Raw genomic sequence first — 23,289 nt, forward strand, 5'->3', positions numbered from 1 at the left:
AGCTGCTCTGCTTAAGAATGAATCACACACCTGGTGCTGGTGGCTCATGCTTGTAATCCTAGCTACTGAAGAGGCTGAGATCTGAGGATTCCAGTTCAAAGCCAGTCCAGGCAGGTAAGTCAATAAGACTCTTATCTCCAATTAACCACCAAAAAGCCAGAAATGGAGCTGTGGCTCAAGAGGTAGACAAGAAGTAGAGCTCCAATTTTGAACAAAAAAGCTTAGGGACAGCTGCCAGGCCCTGAGTTCAAAACCTAGGACCACTACAAAAGGAATCACACTTGTTGCTGGAAGGAAGTCTTCCCAGACAGGCAAGATGGACTCGTAGAACACCCAGCCCACAGGGCACAGAACCACTTACCAGAAACAGGGTCATATAGCCTCAGCAAGAGCGAGACGACAGAGGATTTGCCAGAACCACTGGAGCCAACCAGCGCTGTGACAGATCCTGCTGGGATGGAGAGGCTGAAATCTTGAAACACAGGCAACTCTGGGCGAGCTGGGTAGGCGAAGTGTACATTCTTAAACTCCAAGGCACCCTGGAAACTCTTCTCACTTAATGTGACTCCCTCTGAGGCATAGGAGAGAAGACAAATTAAGACAAACATCACACTCAACCATATGCAGTGCCCCAGCTCCCTGGGAGCAGGGAGAGCCCTGATCACTGAGGACAAGCCAAGGAAGCACTCCCCATATGGCACCCCAGGAAGCAGGTATGTACGAACCCTCCATCTGCCATGTGCAGGACATGCTGTGTGCAGTCCTAATCTTCCAATCCGGATCTCAGGATTGGAACTTTTCTGAAGACATTACAAGCCACAAACCATAGCCTGCTCCTGTGGACCAGCGGGGAGTTAAGACCCACTGCCAGGCAGCCTGGCTGCATTGCGCAGCCTTTCCGGGTGCCATTCCTCTCGAGTAGCTTCTGTTCAGGGATGATCTTATCTATTCCAAATAAACACAGGGGAGCACTGTATGACAGTCACGAGGCCAGAGGTCTGCTCTGGGCCCTGCCACAGGAGGCATGCCCATCTCCTTGCTGGGCTCTGTGCCCTGACTTCTATCATGTAGGAGAACATGGGGCTCCTGACTGCTGCTACAGTGAGGGGCAGTGAGCACAGGGAGTGCTGATGCCCCGACCCACAGCCCCAGAGGTCACTGGCCAGACGATAGCCACTTAGTGTCAGTGTCTGTGATCCCCTGAGAGCCTTGTCTATAGTAGAGTCCTGCCTTCCACATAGATGTAAATCATTTTGATCTGTCTGGATGGGCCTTCCATTTGTACCCTGCCATGTTCTTGCTTCTGTCCTTCCCTGCTTGGCAACCACTGGCTAAAGGGGCCTTACCAGCAAACACATATGGTCAGCACCATGCTTGCAGGACACAGGCCTATAGTAAGTAGTGCTCCAGTAGCCATTATGGCTTGCTTCTTTCTCGTAGGCAACCTGCCTCTTCCCCTATGATATGCATGGACTCCAATCATACAGCTCGTCCCTCAGGGGCAGGCCAGGGTGCTGGTCTGACTGTTGAAGGCCAGCATTGTTCACTCCCATCAAAAAACATTCCTGTCTTAGACTCACCATTAAAAGGTAGCTGTGGCTCTCTCTCTAGCAGTTCCCAGAGCCTCCCGCCGGCACCCAGACCTTTCATCAGCTCTGAGTAAAAAGAGCTCAGACCTGAGGATGAGAAGATTTGGCATCCATTAGCAGAACCAGGAAAGACCATGATTGCCCCACCCCCGAGGAGGGGGGACAGCAATGCGTTCTCCACGTGAAATCTACTATTTTCAGGAACGAGTTGAGGCAGATGCCCAGGAATTGATATTTGCTTTTCCCTTTGTCTTTTACCCTCACATTTCCTTCTTTTTTAAAAAATTTTATTTATTTATTATTATTGCCAGTCCTGGGCCTTGAACTCAGGGCCTGAGTACTGTCCCTGGCTTCTTTTAGCTCAAGGCTAGCACTCTGCTACTTGAGCCACAGCACCACTTCTAGCCATTTTCTATATATGTGGTGCTGGGGAATCGAACCCAGGGCTTCATGTATACGAGGAGGCAAGCACTCTTGCCACTAGGCCTTATTCCCAGCCCTCACATTTCATCCTTATGCCTCTAATTTTCCTTTAGCTTCTCCTCCAGTGTTGTAGATTTCTAATGAGTTTCCTGTCTAGTAGGAGAATTTACAAAAGATCTAGTTAACTAAGCACCAGTGAATGAGTTAGATACTATAAAGTCCACCATGAAAAACATAACATTATAAGTGAAAGGTACCCTTATCCATCACAACTAGGGATAAAAAGTATTTCAATACTATTTTATTTTATTGTGCTGCTACTCAGGGCTTGGGGGCTGTCCCTTAGTTTTATTTATTTATTTATTTTTTGGCCAGTCCTGGAGCTTGGACTCAGGGTCTGAGTACTGTCCCTGGCTTCCCAGCCCTATCCCTTAGATTTTTTGCTCAAGGCTGGTACTCTATTGATAATGTGAGCCACAGTTGTACTTCTGGCTTTAGGCTGGTTAGTTGGAGAGAGTTTCATGGACTTTCTGCTCAAACTGTCTTTGCACCATGATCCTCATATGTCAGCCTTCTAAGTAGCTAGAGTGACAGGCATGAGGCACCAGCACCTGGCTCAAGTCTTATTTAAAGGGCAAATCTGGGATGGGAATGTGGCCTACTTGTAGATTGCTTGCCTAGCATGCATGAAGCCTTGGGTTCAATTCCTCAGCACTACATAAACAGAAAAAGCTGCAACTAGTGTTGTGGCTCAAGTGGTGGAGTGCTAGCCTTGAGCAAAAAGAAGCTCCAGGACTGGCAAAAAAAAAGAAGACAAATCTAAGGGCATGGAATGTGGCTGGGTGCTAGCATATATGAGGCCCTGGGTTCAATTCCTTGGTACTACATAAGCAAAAAGATAAAAGAAAATTAATAAAAGAAAAAAGAACCATTAACTTCTTTTTTTTTTTTTTTTGGCCAGTCCTGGGCCTTGGACTCAGGGCCTGAGCACTGTCCCTGGCTTCTTCCCGCTCAAGGCTAGCACTCTGCCACTTGAGCCACAGCGCGCTGCTTCTGTATATGTGGTGCTGGGGAATCGAACCTAGGGCCTCGTGTATCCGAGGCAGGCGCTCTTGCCACTAGGCTATATCCCCAGCCCAACCATTAACTTCTTAAAAAGACAAATACATAAAATAAACTATGTCCTTTATGCACTCAATGTGTACAACTTTCATATAGGCTAAAGTACAAATAGGAATTTCATTCATGTTAAATATGACATGATGTCAGTCTGTGGCAGAAGCTCAGATATGCTCAAGATTCAGCTCCACCTGTCATCCCCCTCCATGGTTAAGCAAAGCGTTGCTGCTGGAGGTATGATGGATGCTAATCCTGCTTGTCAAGAGGTGTTGAAGACCACCCTCACCCACAGGGTCCTAACACGTGGGACATGCGCAGCTGCACAGAGCCTGTGAGTGAGGAGCCTGTGGCAGAGGCCCTTTGTGCTAGGCACCAAATCATCCTCATTAAAGAGGATGACAGTGAACAACTAAGTGAGCTGGAAGGCCTCTGTCAAAGTGATCAAGAGGGCAAACCAGTAATGCCATTGCAGTTGTGCAGGGGTTAGTGCCTATGGCAAAGAGTCCTAGACCGAGGATGCCCTCAGAGAGAACTTCAAATACAAAAAAACACACAAATACAAAAAAGTTGACTCTTAAGAGAGAAATTATGGAGGAGAAAGATGGCGCCGAAACAATAGGGAGGCACCCCGACTCGCACCAACTGAATAGCGAGCTGGGAACTCCAACACCCAACACTCCACCAAGAACCCAGCAAAACCAGCATCCAGAAGCAGTGGAGAAACGCAGGAAAACAAAAAGGAGCAAAAAAGAAGAACCGAAAACCTACACGGAGCCGGAGATTAATCGGGGCACCCTCCCCCCACCAGCCGGCCCTGGCCCAAACAGGGTCAGGCTGGGAAAGGGAAACCCGGCGATCGGCAGACAGGTTGCCAGGAGCGCAGAATCCATATAGCGGGAGACCCCACGGACACAAAGCAGGGTGCGGACCAAGACACACCCGGCAGCGACGAGAAGTTCGGGTCCACACCGGATTCGGACAAGGGAACCCAGCGCGGCAGAAAGAGGGAACGGGGGAGCCACCACGACACTTCGCCAACCCCTGAAGGGCCAACGGCGGTGCGGGACACACACACAAAGCAGCAAAAGTGAGTCCCCCATAATCCCTTCCCCCAACGGGAGACCCAAGCCCGACAAAGAAGCTATAGCTCCCTCCCTCCCCCTCCCCACTCCCGTGGGAACAAAGGTCCCCCAAATCAGGCGGGAAGCTCCCATCAGGCGCTGGGAAGCCAGTCTAGCAGGGGAAGGGCGGAACAGCCCCAAGCCCCCAAAGGTTCCTGAACTGGCAGAACCGGCCCCGTCCCCTTCCCAACAGGGGCCGGGGACGGCCGGCAGGGCAAGCCCCACCCGAGGCGCCTAGACCTTGCGGACTCTTACAACTAAAATCACAGGCGCTGGTGGGCAATACCAGCCCAGCAGGGTCACCTGAGCCTGATCTCGTTCCCCCTCCTCGAAGCGGAGGCGAGGTCTGAGAGTGCCAAGCCACACCCGGACAGTCGATCCCACTGGGCCCCACACATACTGCCTCCCCCCCCCCAACGGACTCGCGGGAGGGCGCAAGCACAACCCAACAACCCAGGGCTCGCTCTGGGAGGCAGACCCCACTTAAGTGCCTGTTGTAGGGGACTCACAGTGCACAGGAGGGCGGGGCCCCGGCGAAAGCGCCCGCTCTGATAGGCGTGCCCTGCACTGGTGGGCGGGGCCACAGCGACAGCACCTGCTGACGCAGACACGCCTACACAGAAGGGAGGGAAGATCTACACAGACTTCCAGATGCGCAAATCACAAAGAAACATAACTCAGTTCATCAAAGGACAAGCCAACTCGCCAGCTCCAAAAAGCAGCACGACTGGAGAGGAGATGGAGAATAAAAAAGCAAATGAGGACATGTTAACAGGAATGATCGAAACTGTCAGAAATGAAATCAGAAAACAATTCCAGGAGTTTAGAGCGGAAATCTGGAAGGACACCCAGGAAGCCAAGAAAGAAATGGAAGCAAAACTGGATACAATGCAAGCCTCGTTTAAAGAAATGGAAGCAAAAATGGATACAATGCAAGCCGCCTTTAAAGAAAATCTCCACACCCTGAGAATTGAAATGCATGAAAAAATAGATTTAAAATACAACTCTTTAAAGGAAGAAATTTCCACGATCAGAGCTGATATGACAACCATGAATAGCTCTCTGACATCCATAAACTCCGCAATTGAAACCATAACACAAAGAGTGGACCATATGGAATCCAGAATCTCTCGCCTGGACGATGAAGCAGCTGACAACAACCAGAAAATGACCACACTCCAAGAAAAGGTGAAGCTTCAGGGAAGATTACTCCAGGAACTAATGGACAAAGACAAGAGATATAATCTGCGCATAATTGGAATAGAAGAAGGAGCCGAATATCAGAGCAGAGGGCTTAATCATGTTCTCAATAAAGTTATTGCAGAAAACTTCCCCAATCTCACAGGGGACCCCATCCAGGTAACCGAAGCCTATAGGACACCTGGCAGGCCAGACCCCAGGAAAACCACCCCAAGGCACATAATATTCAAGACTACAGACCTCAAGATTAAAGAGCAAATTCTGAATTCAGCCAAAGCGAAGAAGGAAACTTTTTTCAATGGGAAGAGGATTCGAATAACATCCGACTTATCCACACAAACTTACCAAGCTCGAAGTGAGTGGAAGAACACCATCCAAGTACTTCAGAATAACAATTTACAACCTCGGATCAAATATCCAGCGAAACTGGAGTTCACATTCGAAGGGAGAACCAGATCTTTCCACACCAAAGAGGAGCTAAAGGAGTATGTGAATAAAAAACCAGCCCTACAGCGAATATTAAGAGGGGAAGCCCACCCAACAGAGATCGTAAAAGACACACAGACAGATTCAGAAAGAAACTTCAATAGCCAAAGTCCAGCAGAAACACAAGCTCACTAAAGACAAGAAGAAAAAAAAAAACAACAGGAAAAAACAGCCCAACAAGAAAATGGAAGGAGAAAAAACACCCTTATCCTTGATCTCTTTAAATATAAATGGCTTAAACTCCCCGATCAAGAGGAGCAGACTGGCAGAATGGATCCGCAAGCAAAAAGTTGACATCTGTTGTCTACAAGAGACCCACCTTACAGCAAGGGACAAAAACAGGCTTCGAATGAAAGGATGGAGCAAGATCTACCAAGCAAATGCACCCACCAAAACGGCAGGTGTAGCCATCCTGATCTCAGACAAGCTGGATTTCTCTTTAAAGTCCACTCAAAAAGACAAAGAAGGACACTACATATTGATACAAGGAAAAATCCAGAATCAAGACATCACGGTGATAAATGTATACTCACCGAACAAAAGAGGCCCGACATATGTCAAGCAAATTCTCACAGAATTACAGAGCAAGATAGATGCAAACACAATCATAGTGGGTGACTTTAATACTCCTCTCTCTCCAAGAGACAGATCCAACACCCAGAGGATTAGTAAGGGAGCTGAGGACCTAAATAACACCATTGCCCAAATGGATCTAACAGACCTATATAGAACCTTCCACCCTACAGAGACCCAATACACCTTCTTTTCAGCAGCCCATGGATCATATTCCAAAATAGACCACGTCATAGCCCACACAAAGAACCTCAGCAAATACAAAAGAATTGACATCATCCCATGTATTATATCTGATCACAGTGGATTAAAGGTAACCCTCAACAACAAAGGATACCACAGAGCCTATACACACTCTTGGAGGCTAAACCCCACGCTGCTATCCAACACTTGGGCCACAGATCAAATTAAAGATGAAATCAACGAATTCATAAGCCACAATGACAAAGAAAACACATCACAAAGAAACCTATGGGACACAGCTAAGGCAGTACTGAGGGGCAAGATCATTGCACTCAGTACCCACATTAAAAGAATGGAAGCAGAGCAGGTGAATACCCTCACGATGAAACTAAAACAACTGGAGAAACAAGAAATGACAGAATCTAAAACGACTAGGAGGGGAGAGATTACAAAGATTAAAGAAGAGATAAATCTGATTGAAAATAGAAAGACCATTCAACAAATAAATAAGACTAAAAGCTGGTTCTTTGAGAAAATAAACAAAATTGACAGACCCCTTGCAAGACTCACAAAAAAAAGAAGAGAAGAGACTCATATTCGTAAAATCAGGGACTCCACAGGAAAAATTACAACAAATACACACGATATTCAAACAATCATAAGGAGCTATTTCCAAAACCTCTACTCAACAAAAAACAATAATTTTACAGAAATGGATCAATTCTTAGAGAAGTACAAACTGCCCAAACTGAACCAAGAAGAAATAAATCAACTAAATAAACCAATAACTTACGGTGAGATACAGGAGGTAATCAAGAACCTCCCTACTAAGAAAAGCCCAGGCCCAGATGGATTCACCAATGAATTCTACAAAACCTTTAGTGAGGAGCTAATTCCAATACTCCTCAAACTCTTCCGCGAAATAGAAACGGAGGGAAAAATCCCGAACTCATTCTACGAAGCTAATATCATACTCATCCCCAAACCAGGCAAAGATCCAACAAAAAAAGAGAACTACAGACCAATATCACTAATGAACACAGATGCAAAGCTCCTCAATAAAATATTAGCTAACAGGATCCAGAAAGTGATCAAGAATATCATACATCATGACCAAGTAGGCTTCATCCCTCAGTCACAAGGATGGTTCAACATCCGTAAATCAATCAATGTAATTCACCACATAAACAGAACTAAAATAAAGAATCACATTGTTATCTCAGTCGATGCCCAAAAAGCCTTTGACAAAATACAACATCCATACCTATTAAAAGCTTTGGAGAGAACAGGAATAGATGGAACATTCCTCAAAACAATAAAAGCCATATACAACAGACCAACTGCTAATATCATATTAAATGGAGAGAAACTTAAATCATTCCCCCTAAACACAGGAACAAGACAAGGATGCCCACTCTCCCCACTTCTGTTCAACATAGTGCTGGAATCCCTAGCCATAGCAATAAGGCAAGAGGAGGACATCAAAGGGATCCACATCGGCAAGGAAGAAATCAAGTTATCCCTATTCGCAGACGACATGATCTTATATCTCAAGGACCCAAAAAACTCAGTACCCAAACTCCTACATCTAATAAACCAATTTGGCAAAGTAGCAGGATACAAAATCAATCCACAAAAGTCAGCAGCTTTTCTGTACACCAGCAATAGACAAACAGAAAAGGAAATTATGGAAACGATTCCATTTACAGTAGCCAAAAAAAGAATAAAGTACCTAGGGATCAACTTAACCAAGGACGTGACGGACCTATTCAATGAAAACTACAAAAATCTAATAAGGGAAATCAAAGAAGACACAAGGAGATGGAAAGACCTCCCATGCTCATGGGTAGGCAGAATCAATATAGTGAAAATGGCCATACTGCCCAAATTGTTATACAAATTCAATGCAATACCTATCAAAATCCCAGCCACATTCTTCACTGAAATAGAGAAACCAATCCATAAATTCATATGGAACAGCAAAAAACCTAGAATAGCCAAAGCAATTCTAGGCAAAAAACATAGTGCAGGAGGTATCACCATACCAGACTTCAAGCTCTACTACAAGGCCATCATAACAAAAACAGCATGGTATTGGTATAAAAACAGATCGGAAGACCAGTGGATTAGAATTGAAGACCCAGAAATAAAACCGCACTCTTACAGCCAACTGATATTCGACAAAGGAGCTAAAGACATACAATGGAATAAACATAGCCTCTTCAACTACTGGTGCTGGGAGAACTGGGCAGCCATATGCAGAAAACTCAAAGTAGACCCAAGCCTATCACCATGCACCAAGATCAACTCAAAATGGATCAAGGACCTCAACATCAGACCGGAATCCTTGAAACTACTGAAGGACAGAGTAGGAAAGACACTAGAACTTATAGGCACAGGAAGGAACTTCCTGAATAGAGTCCCAGGCGCACAACAAATAGGGGAAAGACTCAACAAATGGGACTACTACAAATTAAAAAGTTTCTGCACAGCTAAGGTCATAGCCACCAAAATAGAAAGACAGCCAACGATATGGGAAAGGATATTTACCAGCACAGCAACAGACAAAGGCCTGATATCTGTCATCTACAGAGAACTCAAAAAACTAAGCCCCTCCAAGCCCAATAAACCTATTAGGAAATGGGCAAAAGAGCTAAAGAGAGACTTCACAAGAGAAGATATAAAAATGGCAAAGAAACACATGAGGAAATGCTCAACATCCCTGCTAGTAAAGGAAATGCAAATAAAAACAACCCTGAGATACCACCTCACCCCAGTTAGAATGGCCTATACTCTGAACTCAGGAAACAACAAATGCTGGAGGGGCTGTGGGGAAAGAGGAACCCTTCTCCATTGTTGGTGGGAGTGCAAATTAGTACAGCCACTTTGGAGAACAGTATGGAGGTTTCTCAAAAAGCTCAATATAGACCTACCCTATGACCCAGCCATACCACTCCTAGGCATCTATCCTAAACAGCAAAACCCAAGATATCAAAAGGACATTTGTACTTCCATGTTTATCGCAGCACAATTCACAATAGCCAAAATTTGGAAACAACCCAGATGCCCCTCCACAGATGAATGGATCCAAAAAATATGGTACTTATACACAATGGAATACTACATAGCGATTAGGAATGGTGAAATATTGTTATTCGCAGGGAAATGGTCAGAACTAGAACAAATAATGTTGAGTGAGACAAGCCTAGAACACAGAAAACAAAGGGGCATGATCTCCCTGATATATGACTGTTAACAAAGGGAGATGGAGAGACAGTAGAGACCAAGTCTGTGAACACTGTATATGTGCTTGATACATTGTATACTGCATATGGGTCTACCTGACCTAGACAAGGGATGGGAAAACAGGTTGTAAGATATCACAAGAAATGTACACAATGCCCTACTATGTAAATGCACCCTCTTTGCACAGCACCTTGTAAAAAAAAAAAAAAAAAAAAAAAAAAAGAGAGAAATTATGCCAACCTCATTTTTAGTTGCCATTGAATTATAATTTAATAAATACTTAGGAGTATCAGTATAATGGTCCATATGAAATATGAGAACTTACACGTAACATCTTCCCTCAGAAAAAATGCCATTCTATGTATGAAGCCTCAGGACCAGCATACACACAATAAGGCTTTAAAGAAAAGCAAGCAGTTCTGTTGCATGGACTTCACAATTTATCAATTTTGTATTGCTCATTAGATTTCAGTAGTTTGACTTCATATGAGAGAAATTTTATTCTCTGGTGACTTGCTAATCATGAAACCATCACCACCACAGGACCGAGTCTGTGACCACCTTGACCAACCTCCTTCCTCCTCCTCCTCACTCTATGATCAGGCAAGGGAAATGCAGTTTCCAAGCAACACTGAGCTGCAAGAGACCTGGACCCTGAACCTGAGCTTTTCTGCTCAAGGTTAATACTGTACCTCTTGAACGACAGCTCCACTTCTGTTTTTTTTGGTACTTAACTGGAGGTAAGAGTTTCATGGACTTTCCTGCCTAGGATGGCTTTGTACCATGATCTTCAGATCTCAATCTCCAAAATAGCTAGGATACAGTCATGAGCCACTGGTGCCTGGTATCTTTTTTTTTTTTTCAATAGTCCAGCAACAACAATGTACGAAACATTTGTTCAGTTGAAAACCTGATTTTTAATATGTATCCCAACCCTACTTAAATTATATACCTCCAATGCTTAATCCAACCCAGAAAGCATACATTAGGAAGGAAGAGAGTTCACCCACTGTCATGTGGGCGGTGCCCATCAGCAGACCTCCCTTGTACAGGACCAAGAGCACAATCAGGTTCCCGGAGAGGCCAGCCTGTCGGGTGAAAACAACATGAGAATCAAGTACAACAGAGGCCTCTCCAGTGAGTGTGAGGCCTCTGGATTCTTTTGTGAGATATTAAAGTTCATCTGCACATCAAAAAAAGTTTTGAAATATTTGCAATACCAAAGGGAATAATCTCATACCATAAAAATCTAGCTACTCAGCCACTCATAGCCTATTTTACCCAATTGGCTCAGCCTGCAAAGGGAAAAAAGTAACACAGAGTTCTTCCCTAACTAGAGGAAATGAACAAGCCTGCTGTGTTTGCTTGTCCTAGTGGAGCATTCTCCACACTGAGGCCTGAGGCCTGCCTCTGTGTCGTACTCCCCAGTGTTTGGCCAGTGCCTTTCCTGGGGCTGTTGATCATGGCTATGACCCAGTCATCTCAAAGGTTCTTTCCAGTTTGGACACATGGTGAACTTGTCTACATGGGCATTTTTTTATTTCAGGGCCCTTGCTGAATACTTTGTGACCATTTTTTAAATTTTCTTTTCTTTTTGTTTTTGTTTAACTGCTAGTCTTGGAGCTTGAACTTGGGGCCCAGATGCTTCCCCTGAGCTTTTTTGCTCAAGGCTAGAGCTCTACCACTTGGGCCACAATTCCATTTTTGGCTTTTTGGTGGTAAACTGGAGATAAGTTTTATGTATTTTCCTGCCCAGTCTGGCTTTGAACCACGATCCTCAGATCTCAGCCTCCTGAGTAGCTAGGGTTACAAGTGAGTGGCAACAATACCCAAGTGGTATTTCCTTCTTGAAAGGTACTGAAGTTGCTTACTCCTCCATAAGTGTTAAGTTGGCTTATATCAGAAGGCCTATCCAACCCTGATGCCGCCTCAGCCTCTGAGGTCTATGTAGAGTTGAGAACCCACATGGCTATCCTGCAGAAGCAGGAGCTGAGAACCTGAGTGGCTGTCCTGAAGCAGAAGGAGCTGAGAACCTGAGTGGCTGTCCTGAAGCAGAAGGAGCTTGCACAGCGGCCTAGACCCTCCCTAAAGACCAGTGTCTTCACTTACCACATACTGCTTTTTCCCTAACCATAAGTACTTTTTTCCAGTTCTTCTCACAACCATACTATCTACACTGTCCAGAATTATCTACTTACTGCTCCAAAGAAGCCAGCCCGAGCAAAGGCCTCCTTCCTTGCTAGCTGCAGCACATGATCTACTCCACTGGCATACTTCTCAACTTCTGTCATCTCTTTCCCAAATGCCCGGACAGTTCTTATGTTTCCAATGCGTTCCTCAGCTAGCTGTGAGGAGGGCAAATACATGGAAGAAAAGAGTCATATTTCAATCTACAAGCAAAATTAAAATTTGACTGCCATTTAATGCACTATCTATAGAAAACTACTCAAAAAACACAACTAAATCAGAAGAAGGCTACAAAGAAGAATGCACCAAAAATTCTATTAGCCAAAAATGATTTATGTCTGCACACCTAGAAAAAATGACAGTTTATAGACAGAACTGATGGTGATGGGGGACAGACCTAATAGATTATAGACAGAGGATAGATATAAGAAGTTACCAATGATAGGAAAGTAGATATATATAGATATAGATATAAATGCTATAGATGATAGGTAAGAGCAGACAGATAGGTAGAGAAGACAGATTTGAATAAATAATTGATGACAGTAGATAAGATATAGATAGTAGAATAGATGGTGGGTGATAAGGATAGACAGGTGAGTAGATATAAGTGGCAGATAAGATAGGCAAGTAGGCAGAAAGATAGATGCATAGTTATGAGCAGGGCAGCAGAGATAGAAATGTTTATATGAGGACTGAGGGTGTGGAAGAACACCTGCCTAGCAAGCACAAGGCCCTTACTTCAAATCCCAATACTGCTAAAAATAAAACAAAAACAAAGAGGAATGTTTATACAGCAAAAAATAGATCATGGTTTTGTCTTTTCACTTTTTTTTTGTCTTTTTGAAATGATGTCTCATTGGGCTTCCCAGATTGGTATAGAACTTCCGTGCTCAATGGTCCTCCTGCCTCAGCCTCCTGAGGAGCTGTGATTACAGATATGCTCAGCTTATGTGCACATTTTTCAATGGTAAACAAGTTTAGATTCTGCAACATAAAAATGTTACCATTAGTGTTTAAAGAGATAGAATTGAATGGTCCTGCAAAGCTACCTATATTGAATCAATGAAGGAGATGGTCATCTAGAAACAATTTTCCAACCATATTCAGAGTGAAGCACTTCCTATCTGCACCATGGGTCTAACATGAAGAAAGGAAGGCACTGCTTTGGTTTTTCTTTTCTGGCTCTGGGGTTTGAAAAGAAGGCACTTTTTCTTAGCAGCCACACATCCCATATTCTGCCCTGTGGCTTCTGTGCTGAGCCCAGGAGGAATGTGTTCAGATAAGCCATTACCTGTGTGGCTTGTGCCAGCGAGTCCTGTGTGGCTTTGGACAGCTTCCGTAGGTATCGTCCATAAATCACAGCCAGGATGGACATTGGCGGCACCACACTCAGAACAAAGGTAGCCAGACTAGGTGAGACAAAAAACTGCCAAAAGAAAAGAAAAGACAAGAAAGTTGTGTGGAGAGGCATGCCATTCTCACCACCTACTGGGCATATGCAGAGGCAGGCTGGAAGGCTGACTCGAAGCTGCACACCTCCTGTTTGGGCAGAACTTTTCAGATTAGCTTTGATCATCTTAAGGCCTCAGGAATACATAGTATGCTATAGAGAAGCAGCACAGCAGCGAGCTGCTGAAGACAAGGTGGAGATGATTCATCTTCAAATCAACTCTACCTGCCAAACCACACTGTTCAACAGCATAGGGTGAAAGACAAGCACCGGGGCCCATTCTGGACCACACTGGCCAGACCCTATCGGGAATTCTAAACTCAAGTCTGGAGTACCTCATGCTCCTAATGACCACCAAAATGACTGACTCTGAGGACTCATCAAAGCTAGCTCAGAGGGTAGCCAGAGACAGTCTGGACGGAGAGGGGGCGGCTTCCTTGGCTCAGCAGCCTGGAGCTTGTGGGTCTGAGTCCTCTTCAGAGCTTCTAACAACTGCAGTGACATCAAACAAGAACCAGCTTCTAGAAGTAACAGAGTGTTTCTGCCAATTTGGCAACTATTTCAAATGGCACAGGAATTCTTCAGCACATTATTAAAGTAACAACTGGTACAATGCCTCCTAAAATGCTGAGAAAACTGCAGATTGCAGTACAAACTGATAAACCAAATATTTATCTATTTGTTCCCCCCTCCCTCTTTCCTTCCTTCCTTCTTTCCTTCCCTTGTGCCGATACCTAGGCTTGAACTCAGGGACTTGCTCTGCCACATAGGAGTTTTCACTCAAGGACAGCATTGGGCTTTAGTCTAATTAACTGGAGATAAAGTGTCTCATGGACTTTACTTCCTGGGATCTTCTTTGAACTAATCCTCAGATCTTAGGCTCCTGAATGGGTGGGTTTCCAGGCATAAGCCATCAGTTCCCAGCCTCTTTTTGTCTTTTTTTTTCTTGGTGCTAGAGATTGAACCCAGAACTCTATGCATGTTAGGCAAGTGCTACATATAATTTGAGTACCAGCATATAGCAAGCACTGCACAGGCACTGGAGAAACAACTGGTCCATGATTCAAGTGTAAGATAATACACAAGGAAAAGAGAAAACAACTTCAGGTTGCCAGAATCTCATAGGCCTCTCCACCAAGAGGAAAGAGCAGATGAACAGAGGCCTTGAGGCAGGAAAGTGCTGGACTCTTCCCAGGAGCAGCAAGTGTGGACAGGAATGAGCCACCAGAACACTGTCTCCAGGACACTGCCAGGACCCCCAAGGAGATGTCATATGCTGTGTACTGCACATTAGGGCAGGTAGCCCGAAGGATCACCACTGGTCATGGTGAGCTTCTCCAGGCAGCCCTGGCCTTCTACTCTGTTCAGTGAAGAATCTGGTTGCTCATGCAGTGCCCTAGACTGGAATGGAAAGAGGCATCTGCAACAACAAATATAGGCCTTCCTGAGGAGGGAGGGAGATAGGGACACACTGTGTGTCCATGAACTGCCAGTGTGGTGTAGGCAGCAACAGGGTCTTGTGATCTGGATGACTGTAGTAAGTCAGGCCCAGGGAACAGAGAAGCTGTCTTCTGTTCCTCCCAGATCAAGGCGCCTACCTTGGTGATGTCGCCACTGGGGCTTAGTATGGACTGAGTGCCTGGATATCCCCCAAATTTACATGCTGACACTGATGGCTACCGAGGCTACACGTACAGACACAGGCCTTACAGAAATGAAGTTAAATGGGTCCTGGTCTGTTGTGGTGTCCCCATGAAGAGAAACAACCGAACATTCTCTTCATTACCCAAACATATAGCAAGATGCCAGCCATTTATAAGCCAAGAGAAGAGGCCTCAGAACAGCCTTGGATTCCTGCCTCTGAGAAACAAAGGTCTGTTCTTTGAGTTCCCTGTCTGTGGTGCCTGGCTCTGGCAACCAAGCTGGCTGTAACAAGGTCCTTCGAATAAGACATTGGAGTATATACTGAATTATCTCTCACTGCTATGAAAAGTTCTCCTGTGTAGGCTTCCCTGACATCTAGAACTGTTCATGTTGGGGAAAAAAGGGTTGAGTTCGGAGAGAGTCTTCCACAGGTTTCTTTCCCTCCTAGCTGGGAAAATGAGATTTCAAAGCTGCCTTCCATCCCTAGCAGATTGACCATCAGCATGCCCTTCTGCCATAGCTTTCTGCCACACAAGACTCCTGCTTTCTTATTCATGAATGGTTACAGGAGATGCAGCCCTCAGCCCACCAGTATAGCCCTACACCGGTACCTGAAATGTGTAGGGTCTGATAAACAAGCTGAATTTTTACTTGCTTTTAAACCAATACTCCATTCATTTACTGGCAAACTTAACTTTGCCTGAAAACTCAGGTATATCAAACTGTTTTACACTTGCAAACATTGGCAAATCAGGGATTTCTAACAAAATTGTGTATCTAGCTTGAGAGGTCTGCAGGTGTAAAATATACACCAGGCTTTGACATCATAATATGAAGAGGTCACTAAAAAATGCTGCTCTAGTGATTATTTTTTAATCGGAGTCTCACTATGTGGCCCACACTGGTCTTGAACCCTCTTTTCCTGCCTCAGCCTCTCTAGTGTGACACAAAATCTGACTCATGACTCATTTTAATCAATTACATGCTGAAATATTTTGCTTATACTGGGTCAAATAAAATATCCAAATTAATCCTGTCTTCTTCCTTTTCCCTTTCAAATATGATCAGTGAAGATTAGATTACATTCCCAGCTGTGCTGTTCCTGTGCTTTTCCACAGGCCAGAGGCCCTGTGGTCTTAACACAATGAGGCAAGCAGAGGAGACAGTGGGCCACTTGGTGAAGGGGAAGAAGACTGTGGTGGCTCAGAGACCCTCCCCCCCATGGTCCCCCTTGAAGAGGACAGCCTATGCATGCAGGAGACAGATCTCTGCTCCTCTGTCCCACTGCTGGGCTCCCACAGAGCTCCTCTGTTTGACTTGATGCATCTTCTCTTCTCTTCTCTTCTCTTCTCTTCTCTTCTCTTCTCTTCTCTTCTCTTCTCTTCTCTTCTCTTCTCTTCATCTTGCCCTAGGTCTTTTTGGCTTTAGGTTATGTCTCAGAGAAGGGCTTATGTCTTGGAAGACAGCTTCAGAAAATGATCCTCCTATCTACATCTCTTAGGGTAGTTAGGATCAGAGGTGTGAACCACCACATCTGACTGGTTTGTTCTGCCTCTTGAGTAGCGGGGGCTGCAGCTGGAGATCTCCAGGCCTGAACCATGATGCTCTTGGCTCTTGATACCTAAACACCCTGGGCCCACAATCCTCAGAAATCCTAGGACCAAGTTGAGGCCATTATAGAAAGATACAGGCCAGGAGGCCAGACAGGAAAGGCAGTCCTTATACCCCCACAGCCTCCAGAACTTACAGAAAGACAAAAACAGCTTGCCATGAGTCTTTTTGCACTTCAAAGTCCTGGCCCAGACAACCCAACCATAGAGCACGGAGGAAGGAGGCAGACATACCATCATGCTGATGCCGATGGAGGCCTGGGCCCCGGCCCTGAGCCCATCTGAGAGGTTTTCTGTCACCGAGCGCCCCAACAACGCGGTATCTGAGGAGAGGCGGTTAATCAACTCTCCAGTGCGTGTCTTGTCAAAGAAAGCAACCTCCTGCCTCAGAATGGAGGAGAAGAGCAACATGCGCAGCCTGTTCACAATGCGCTGACCTAAAAAACACACAAGATAGGTCCTGATGCATGTGGCAGTCCTACTCCCAGGGGGACCCAGCGGGGTGGCAGCTAGCAGACCAGCCACTCAGCCTGGGACTGGAGCCCTTGGTTGGTGTGTCTGCTGCAAGGGTCAACAGCAGGGCAGACGGCTGCATGCTAGCAGCCTCATCCTGTCAGCACTGACCTCTCACTGGAAAGTATAGTCAGCCAAGTTATAGACCGTGGATGCTGAGGAGAGGAGATGGTGATAAAACCAACACATCATGACTCAGAGATATTTACAGAGTATTACCTACCAAAAACTTTTATTATGTTAATTTCCAAGAGCTGCTCTATTCAACCTCAGCAACCCTGTTCTGTACTGGCTGAGCCAGGTGTGCTTGGATGGGGTGTCCTGGCCTCTTCCACATAGAGAGCGACCTGCCTGCTAACTAGGCCTCCCCAGAGAAACACTGCAGCCCACCTGGTGGCTACACAGTATGGGACAGATGAGTGTGTCCTGGGATAAACCCAGGACTTGAACCCATGGATAGGGCCTGTGAAACCTCTTGTAAGGCAGACGTAGTGTCTTCTCCATGGGTTAACCCCATTTTTACAAAAGAATTGAGAAGCATGATCAACAAAGGTTATCCTTACCCTCTGGGCCAAACATTGGATGCCAGAAGAGGAGGAGAAACTGGGTCCCAGAGCAGTGAGATGTGAGGTCCCACCAGACTCTCAGGGTCCTTCACATGTTTGGGGTAACTTGTCCCCCAGGGAGACTGACCTGATGACTGCATGAGGTAGATGCGGATGGCATTGGCGGTAGCACCACACAGAAACACCCCGGTGAGGCCCATGCAGAGGCGGGTCAGGCTATGGCTGTACTCCACAGCGGCGTTGGTGTAGATGACATCGATGATCCTCCCCAAGAAGAAAGGTGCAGACATGGTGACCGCGCTGGACACAGCCAAAAACCCAACAGCAGCTGGAAGACAGGAGTGGGTGTGCATTCACACTCGCAGCAGAGGGAAGGTGCCTCAGTGGCCAATGCTTTCCTCCTTCTGGACTGGACTAAAGGAAAGACCAGAGGGCTCCAGGCTGAGCAAAAGCAGGAAGTGGAGGGGGCACCCTAAGCTAGACAAGAGGACTTCTTGATCTGATCATTTTTTACTCTCCAGGAATAACTGAGAGCCAACCATGGCTGTGTGTTCTGCCTCCCCTGCCTCTTGACTTTGGCATTTATCTCAGATTAGTCTTGTCCTGAATCCAGCCATACACTCTTACTGCTTGGTGTATAACCGTATATTAGACTTCCAGGGAAGGTTCTTGACTATGTCTGGAACTTTAAAGCCCTTGAAATGACCTTCAGAGGGAGGTTCAGGGATATATGATGTGTATAGATGGTCCTTTCTTACTATCATTGCTCTGAGGGATAAAAGCACTAGGAAACAGTACATTATGAAAATAAATAGCAACATTAATTGCTGATGTACCTAAACCACAGACCAAGGACCCAGTGCCAATGGCTCATGTCTATAATCCTAGCTACTCATATAGCTAAGATCTGAGGATCCTGGTTTTAGAGCCAGCTTGGGCAGGGAAGTCCATGAGACTCATCTCCAATTGACTACCAAAAAATAAGAAGTAGAAGTATACCACAAGTGGTAGGGAGCTAGCCTTGAGTGAAAAAGCTCAGAGACAGAGAGCCTAGGCCCTGAGTTCAAGCCCCAAGATAAACAAATTTTCATCCTGAGATATCCCCTCACATTTACTTATTTCACATCTTGTTTCTTCTATGTTCTGAAGTGGTCAATTTCAACCAGTCACAATTGACAGCTCAGCTACAGAGTGTTACTGTTTTCTCTGAAATAGGGTATATCTGTAGCACATGGGTAGAATGGGCCCCCTGGAAGAGCTCCCATTTCAAAGCCTTCTCCTCCCTATCCCTTATTCTCTGTGCTGGTTGGACCTCTGGCCTGGCTGGGCCTTGGGCAGCAGCAACTCCAGGCACTCTCCTTCCTTTCCTTGCTCTGTTCACATGGGTCTTTGTGAAAGCCACAAACTCTGAGAAATAGCGCAGAAAGGCAGTAGCTTCCAAGAATGGTCAGATCTCAGACCACACAACCCTTGTGAGTAATTCAAGGGAGAAGTAGCCTCTTGGGAAGGAGACCCAGCACACAAAAGACCTCCTTGCGGGTAGCACCTTCTTGTGGCATAGCATTCAGAGGCCCACTGCTCACTCAGAGGACTGCACCCTGGCCTCCTATCAGCCAGGCACAGAGGCAGGCCTTACTAAAAGCCTCCTGTCTGGTTAGTGCACACCCCGCTCCTCCCAAGGTTCACAGTGGCCAAAGCGATAAGAGGAAGAGTTATCAGTGCAAACGGGCTCTGCAGAGTGTCTCTGCGGGCCAAGGATAAGCAGATAGGTACAATTCAAGGAGTGGGGAAGAGGCAGCAGCAGGCCCTCTGGGGAGAGATGGAAATCATGCCCACCCTCTTCTGCAGATTATTTCAAACAGGTTCTGGGGAGGAATGGAAATCATGCCCACCCTCTTCTGTAGACATTTCAAACAACAGGCTCTGTTTTTCTAATTTCTGACACAAATTACTTAGCATAAAAGTTTCCTTACCATACTGTTCAGGTAGCATACCCAGCCAATGGCTGAAGTTGGATGGAATGGTCATTACTCAAATACAAACCCACATTTTTAGAAAAGGATTTGTGGGTTCTCTAAAAACTCACAAACCACTGATGAAATTTGTCTTTTTTGTTTTGGGGAGTACTCAAAGACACAAAGGAAAACACCTGCTGTCACACAGATGCTGGACATCTGCCCCATTTCAGAGGCTTGCTGGTGCCCCTGTTTTCAAGTGATTGATTATAGTCATAGTGTTGGGAGCTTAAGTGGTAGCATGTTTCCAAAGCCCCAGTTCAATCCCCAGTGCCATAACAAATAAAATAAAAATATTAAAATCTATGTATTACAGAATGCACAAATACATCTACCTGGAAGACATGGCTTAGTGGTAGGAGCACCTGCTTAGCAAGCACAATGCTGGCTCTGAGTTCAAACTCCAGTACCAGCAAAAAAGAATTTGCTTCACTTAAAATCTTTTAGACATGGTGACATCCATTTTCCCTAAGTCCCTCATTCAGAGTGACTTAAAGATTAGGCATAAATTTGAGTTCTGAGGAAAACATAACTTCAGAAAGAATTTCTCAGCTGGGTGCTGGTGGCTCACACCTGTTATCATAACTACTCAGGAGACTGAGATCTGAGGATCATGGTTCGAAGCCAGCCCAGGCAGGAAAGTCCATGAGATTCTTATCTCCAATTTACCACCAGAAAACTGGTACTTGGGGTGCTGTGGATCTATGCCAGCCATGAACGAAAAAGCTCAGGGTCAGCGCCCAGGGCCTGAGTTCAAGCCCCATGATTGATCTGATTTCTCATCAGATATCCTAAAAATACAACATACTGTTTAAAAATAAGAATCCTAGCACATGGGCAAGATGATCTCAATCAAGTTCCAGGCTAGGGGCTAGGAATATGGCCTAGTGGCAAGAGTGTTTGCCTCGTATACATGGAGCCCTAGGTTTGATTCCTCAGCACCACATATATAGAAAAGGCCAGAAGTGGCATTGTGGCTCAAGTTGGCAGAGTGCTAGCCTTGAGCTAAAAGAAGCCAGGGACAGTGCTCAGGCCCCAAATCCAAGGCCCAGGACTGGCAAAAAAAAAAAAAAAAGTTCAAGGCTAGCTTGGATTACATCTCAGAAAAAAAAGTAAGAAATTAATGTAGTGGCTTTAGGAATATAAGTCACTGGGACTTTTCTGCCCAGGTTGTCTTTGAACCACAATCCTCAGATCTCAGCCTCCTTAGCAGCTAAGATTACAGGTGAGAGCCACCCAGTACCCAGCTTGTTTTTCAGATCTTAAGTTCAATATTACACCAGTACAGACCAACATGGTTCTGATGATGAAGCAGAGGCCTGAAAGCAAGCTTTACAGCATACTGGCTGGCAAGACATGTAGGGACAGGTAACAGGTCACAGGGACAAAGGTCATGGGATAAGCCAGGCTAGGCAGAGGTGGAGCCAGCAAAGCCCAATACCTGAAAACCTCCACATCTGAAGCTTCAAAAACAGAAGTTTGACTTTCCCCACGGACTTCCCTCAATCTGGGCACCTAGTGTTTAGACTGTACCTGTATCTGGAAGAATGCCATTTGCTCCTCCCCCTCAGGTACGCCAGACTTTGCGACACACACATAAACACCGCCCCCCCAAAGGAAGGAGTCCAGGATGATAATCAGATGCAGCTTGCCTCAGCAGCCCAGTACAATGAGAATGACAATCTCAAAATTGTCTTTTAAAGACAGCAGAGGAAAAGGGGGACTTTTCCCATCAAAATCTGCAAAGGCAACCTGATTGGTAAGGTTACTGACTCCCTTACCCCTAAATACACAGAGTTCCCCCAAGCTATCCAGCCAGAGTAGATGAGATGCTGAGATGTGAGGAAAATGTTTTGTACAAAGAGTGGGTTCTCTCACAGCTAAGTGTGACCTGACAACCTCAGCAGGCCCTCTTTCAAAGTTCTCATCAGGATTCTGGGTTTTCTCTCTCCACTTAGGACTTCCTTGGTTTTCCTTCACACTAAGCATGGGCATAACTTCCTCCTCCCAGGGGTTCTGCTTGCCAGTGTAGCCACAGAGCAGAGTGCAACACATCTTCATGAATATTTAGGAGTCTCAAAACTCTCTAGCTCTGGGTTCTAGGCCCTTACATGTAAGCATCCATCCAATTAGGGTTCAGATCACTGGGTGAAATATTGTTGGCTGCTAAATAAGCTTTCCTAACCCTAATGGCACCCACCCTGGGGCTCAAACTCAGGGCCTAGGCGCTGTCTCTGAGCTTTTCTGTGCTGAGGGCTTGCACTCTATACCACTTGAGCTACAGACCAACTTCCTGCATTTGTTCGTTAACTGGAAACAGGAATCTTCAGGTCTTTCCCGCGGGGGCTGGTTTTGAACCTTGATCCTCTGATTTTACCTATTTGAGTTGCTAGGATTGCAGAAGTGAACTAATGGCACCTGGCTATGGGTTTTTGGTTTTTGCAGCAGTATAAACCAAGAACACAAAGTAGGTAGGCAAGTTTTTGGTAGAATTTCTTTAAAAAGTGGGAACTCCCAGCTTCTTCTGAAAATGCCCTCAGGCAGATGCTTCCACAAAGCTGGAGACCTGACCCCAAAATTCCAGTAATGACCCCTCTGCCCCCCCCAAGACCCCCGCCCCCGTCCCCCCTCCCCCGCCTCTGCCTCCAGGCACGGGCCGCAGGTGGCGGTGACAGCGCTCACTCACCGCCCCCCCCCCCCCCCCCCACGCACCGATAGGCCGCCGGCCAGCCGGCCCGCGCGCCTTCAGCGGCTCCTACTTACCTGACAGCCTTCCGCGCTCAGGGCCCACCAGCCCCAGGAGCCTCTGGGCCTCGGAGCGCCTGGCTGCCGCGGGGCGCCTCTGCGAGTCGTCCCCGGCGTCTCTGGCCTCAGCCACCGGGCCCGTCTGTAGTCGGGCGCGCGGAGGGCGCGGGGCCGGACGTGGGACCAGCGCGGCGCTCCGGTGGAAGCCGGAGGCCCCAGCCCACTGTCCCAGTGCCCGCGCTAGGCCCCAGCCGCCTGGCAGCCGCGGCGGCGAGGTGCCCGGGACGCGAGCGGCCGGCGTCTCACGGACCAGCGGGGTCCTAGCGCGTGCGGCCGGGGCCCAAGGGCGGGCGGCCGGGGACCAAGCGCGGGCGGCCGGGGCCCATGGGCGGGCGGCAGGGCCCGGCCCCCTGAGCAGCAGCCGTGCCGGCGCCCAGGCTGCGGGGCCGCGCATGGCGCCGCGTCCTACCCCGTGTGCCTCTCCCTTCAGGAGGGCCGCGCTCCGAGGACCCTCCCGGCCGAGCCCCGGCACGGGGCGGGGACGCTGCGCGGACCGCCCCTCGCCGCCCGCCCATCGGGCGGGCGCCCTGGGCCGCGCCCTCGGCCCAGCGCGGCC

General features: G+C 46.8%; 1 protein-coding gene across 4 annotated transcripts in view; it reads right to left on the minus strand.

The window, feature by feature from the left end:
- Abcb10 (ATP binding cassette subfamily B member 10) overlaps nt 1-23,289 on the minus strand; it is a 33,844-nt gene that overhangs the window by 6,449 nt on the left and 4,106 nt on the right. Inside the window, exons 1-9 of one of the 4 annotated variants that reach the window (XM_048367840.1) lie at nt 23,036-23,153; nt 22,692-22,993; nt 18,041-18,241; nt 17,069-17,271; nt 13,422-13,556; nt 12,139-12,285; nt 10,893-11,028; nt 1,581-1,676; nt 362-571 (exon numbers count right to left, since the gene is read on the minus strand). In XM_048367840.1, the coding sequence (XP_048223797.1) occupies nt 362-571; nt 1,581-1,676; nt 10,893-11,028; nt 12,139-12,285; nt 13,422-13,556; nt 17,069-17,271; nt 18,041-18,241; nt 22,692-22,993; nt 23,036-23,127 (1,522 nt within the window). In that variant the 5' untranslated portion in view covers nt 23,128-23,153. Of the gene's footprint in view, nt 1-361; nt 572-1,580; nt 1,677-10,892; nt 11,029-12,138; nt 12,286-13,421; nt 13,557-17,068; nt 17,272-18,040; nt 18,293-21,079; nt 21,085-22,691; nt 23,154-23,289 lie in introns of those variants that run through there. The other 3 variants (XM_048367841.1, XM_048367839.1, XM_048367838.1) reach the window with 3 other exon arrangements.

This window comes from Perognathus longimembris, chromosome 18 (assembly GCF_023159225.1).
Source record: "Perognathus longimembris pacificus isolate PPM17 chromosome 18, ASM2315922v1, whole genome shotgun sequence".
Classification (NCBI taxonomy): domain Eukaryota; kingdom Metazoa; phylum Chordata; class Mammalia; order Rodentia; family Heteromyidae; genus Perognathus; species Perognathus longimembris.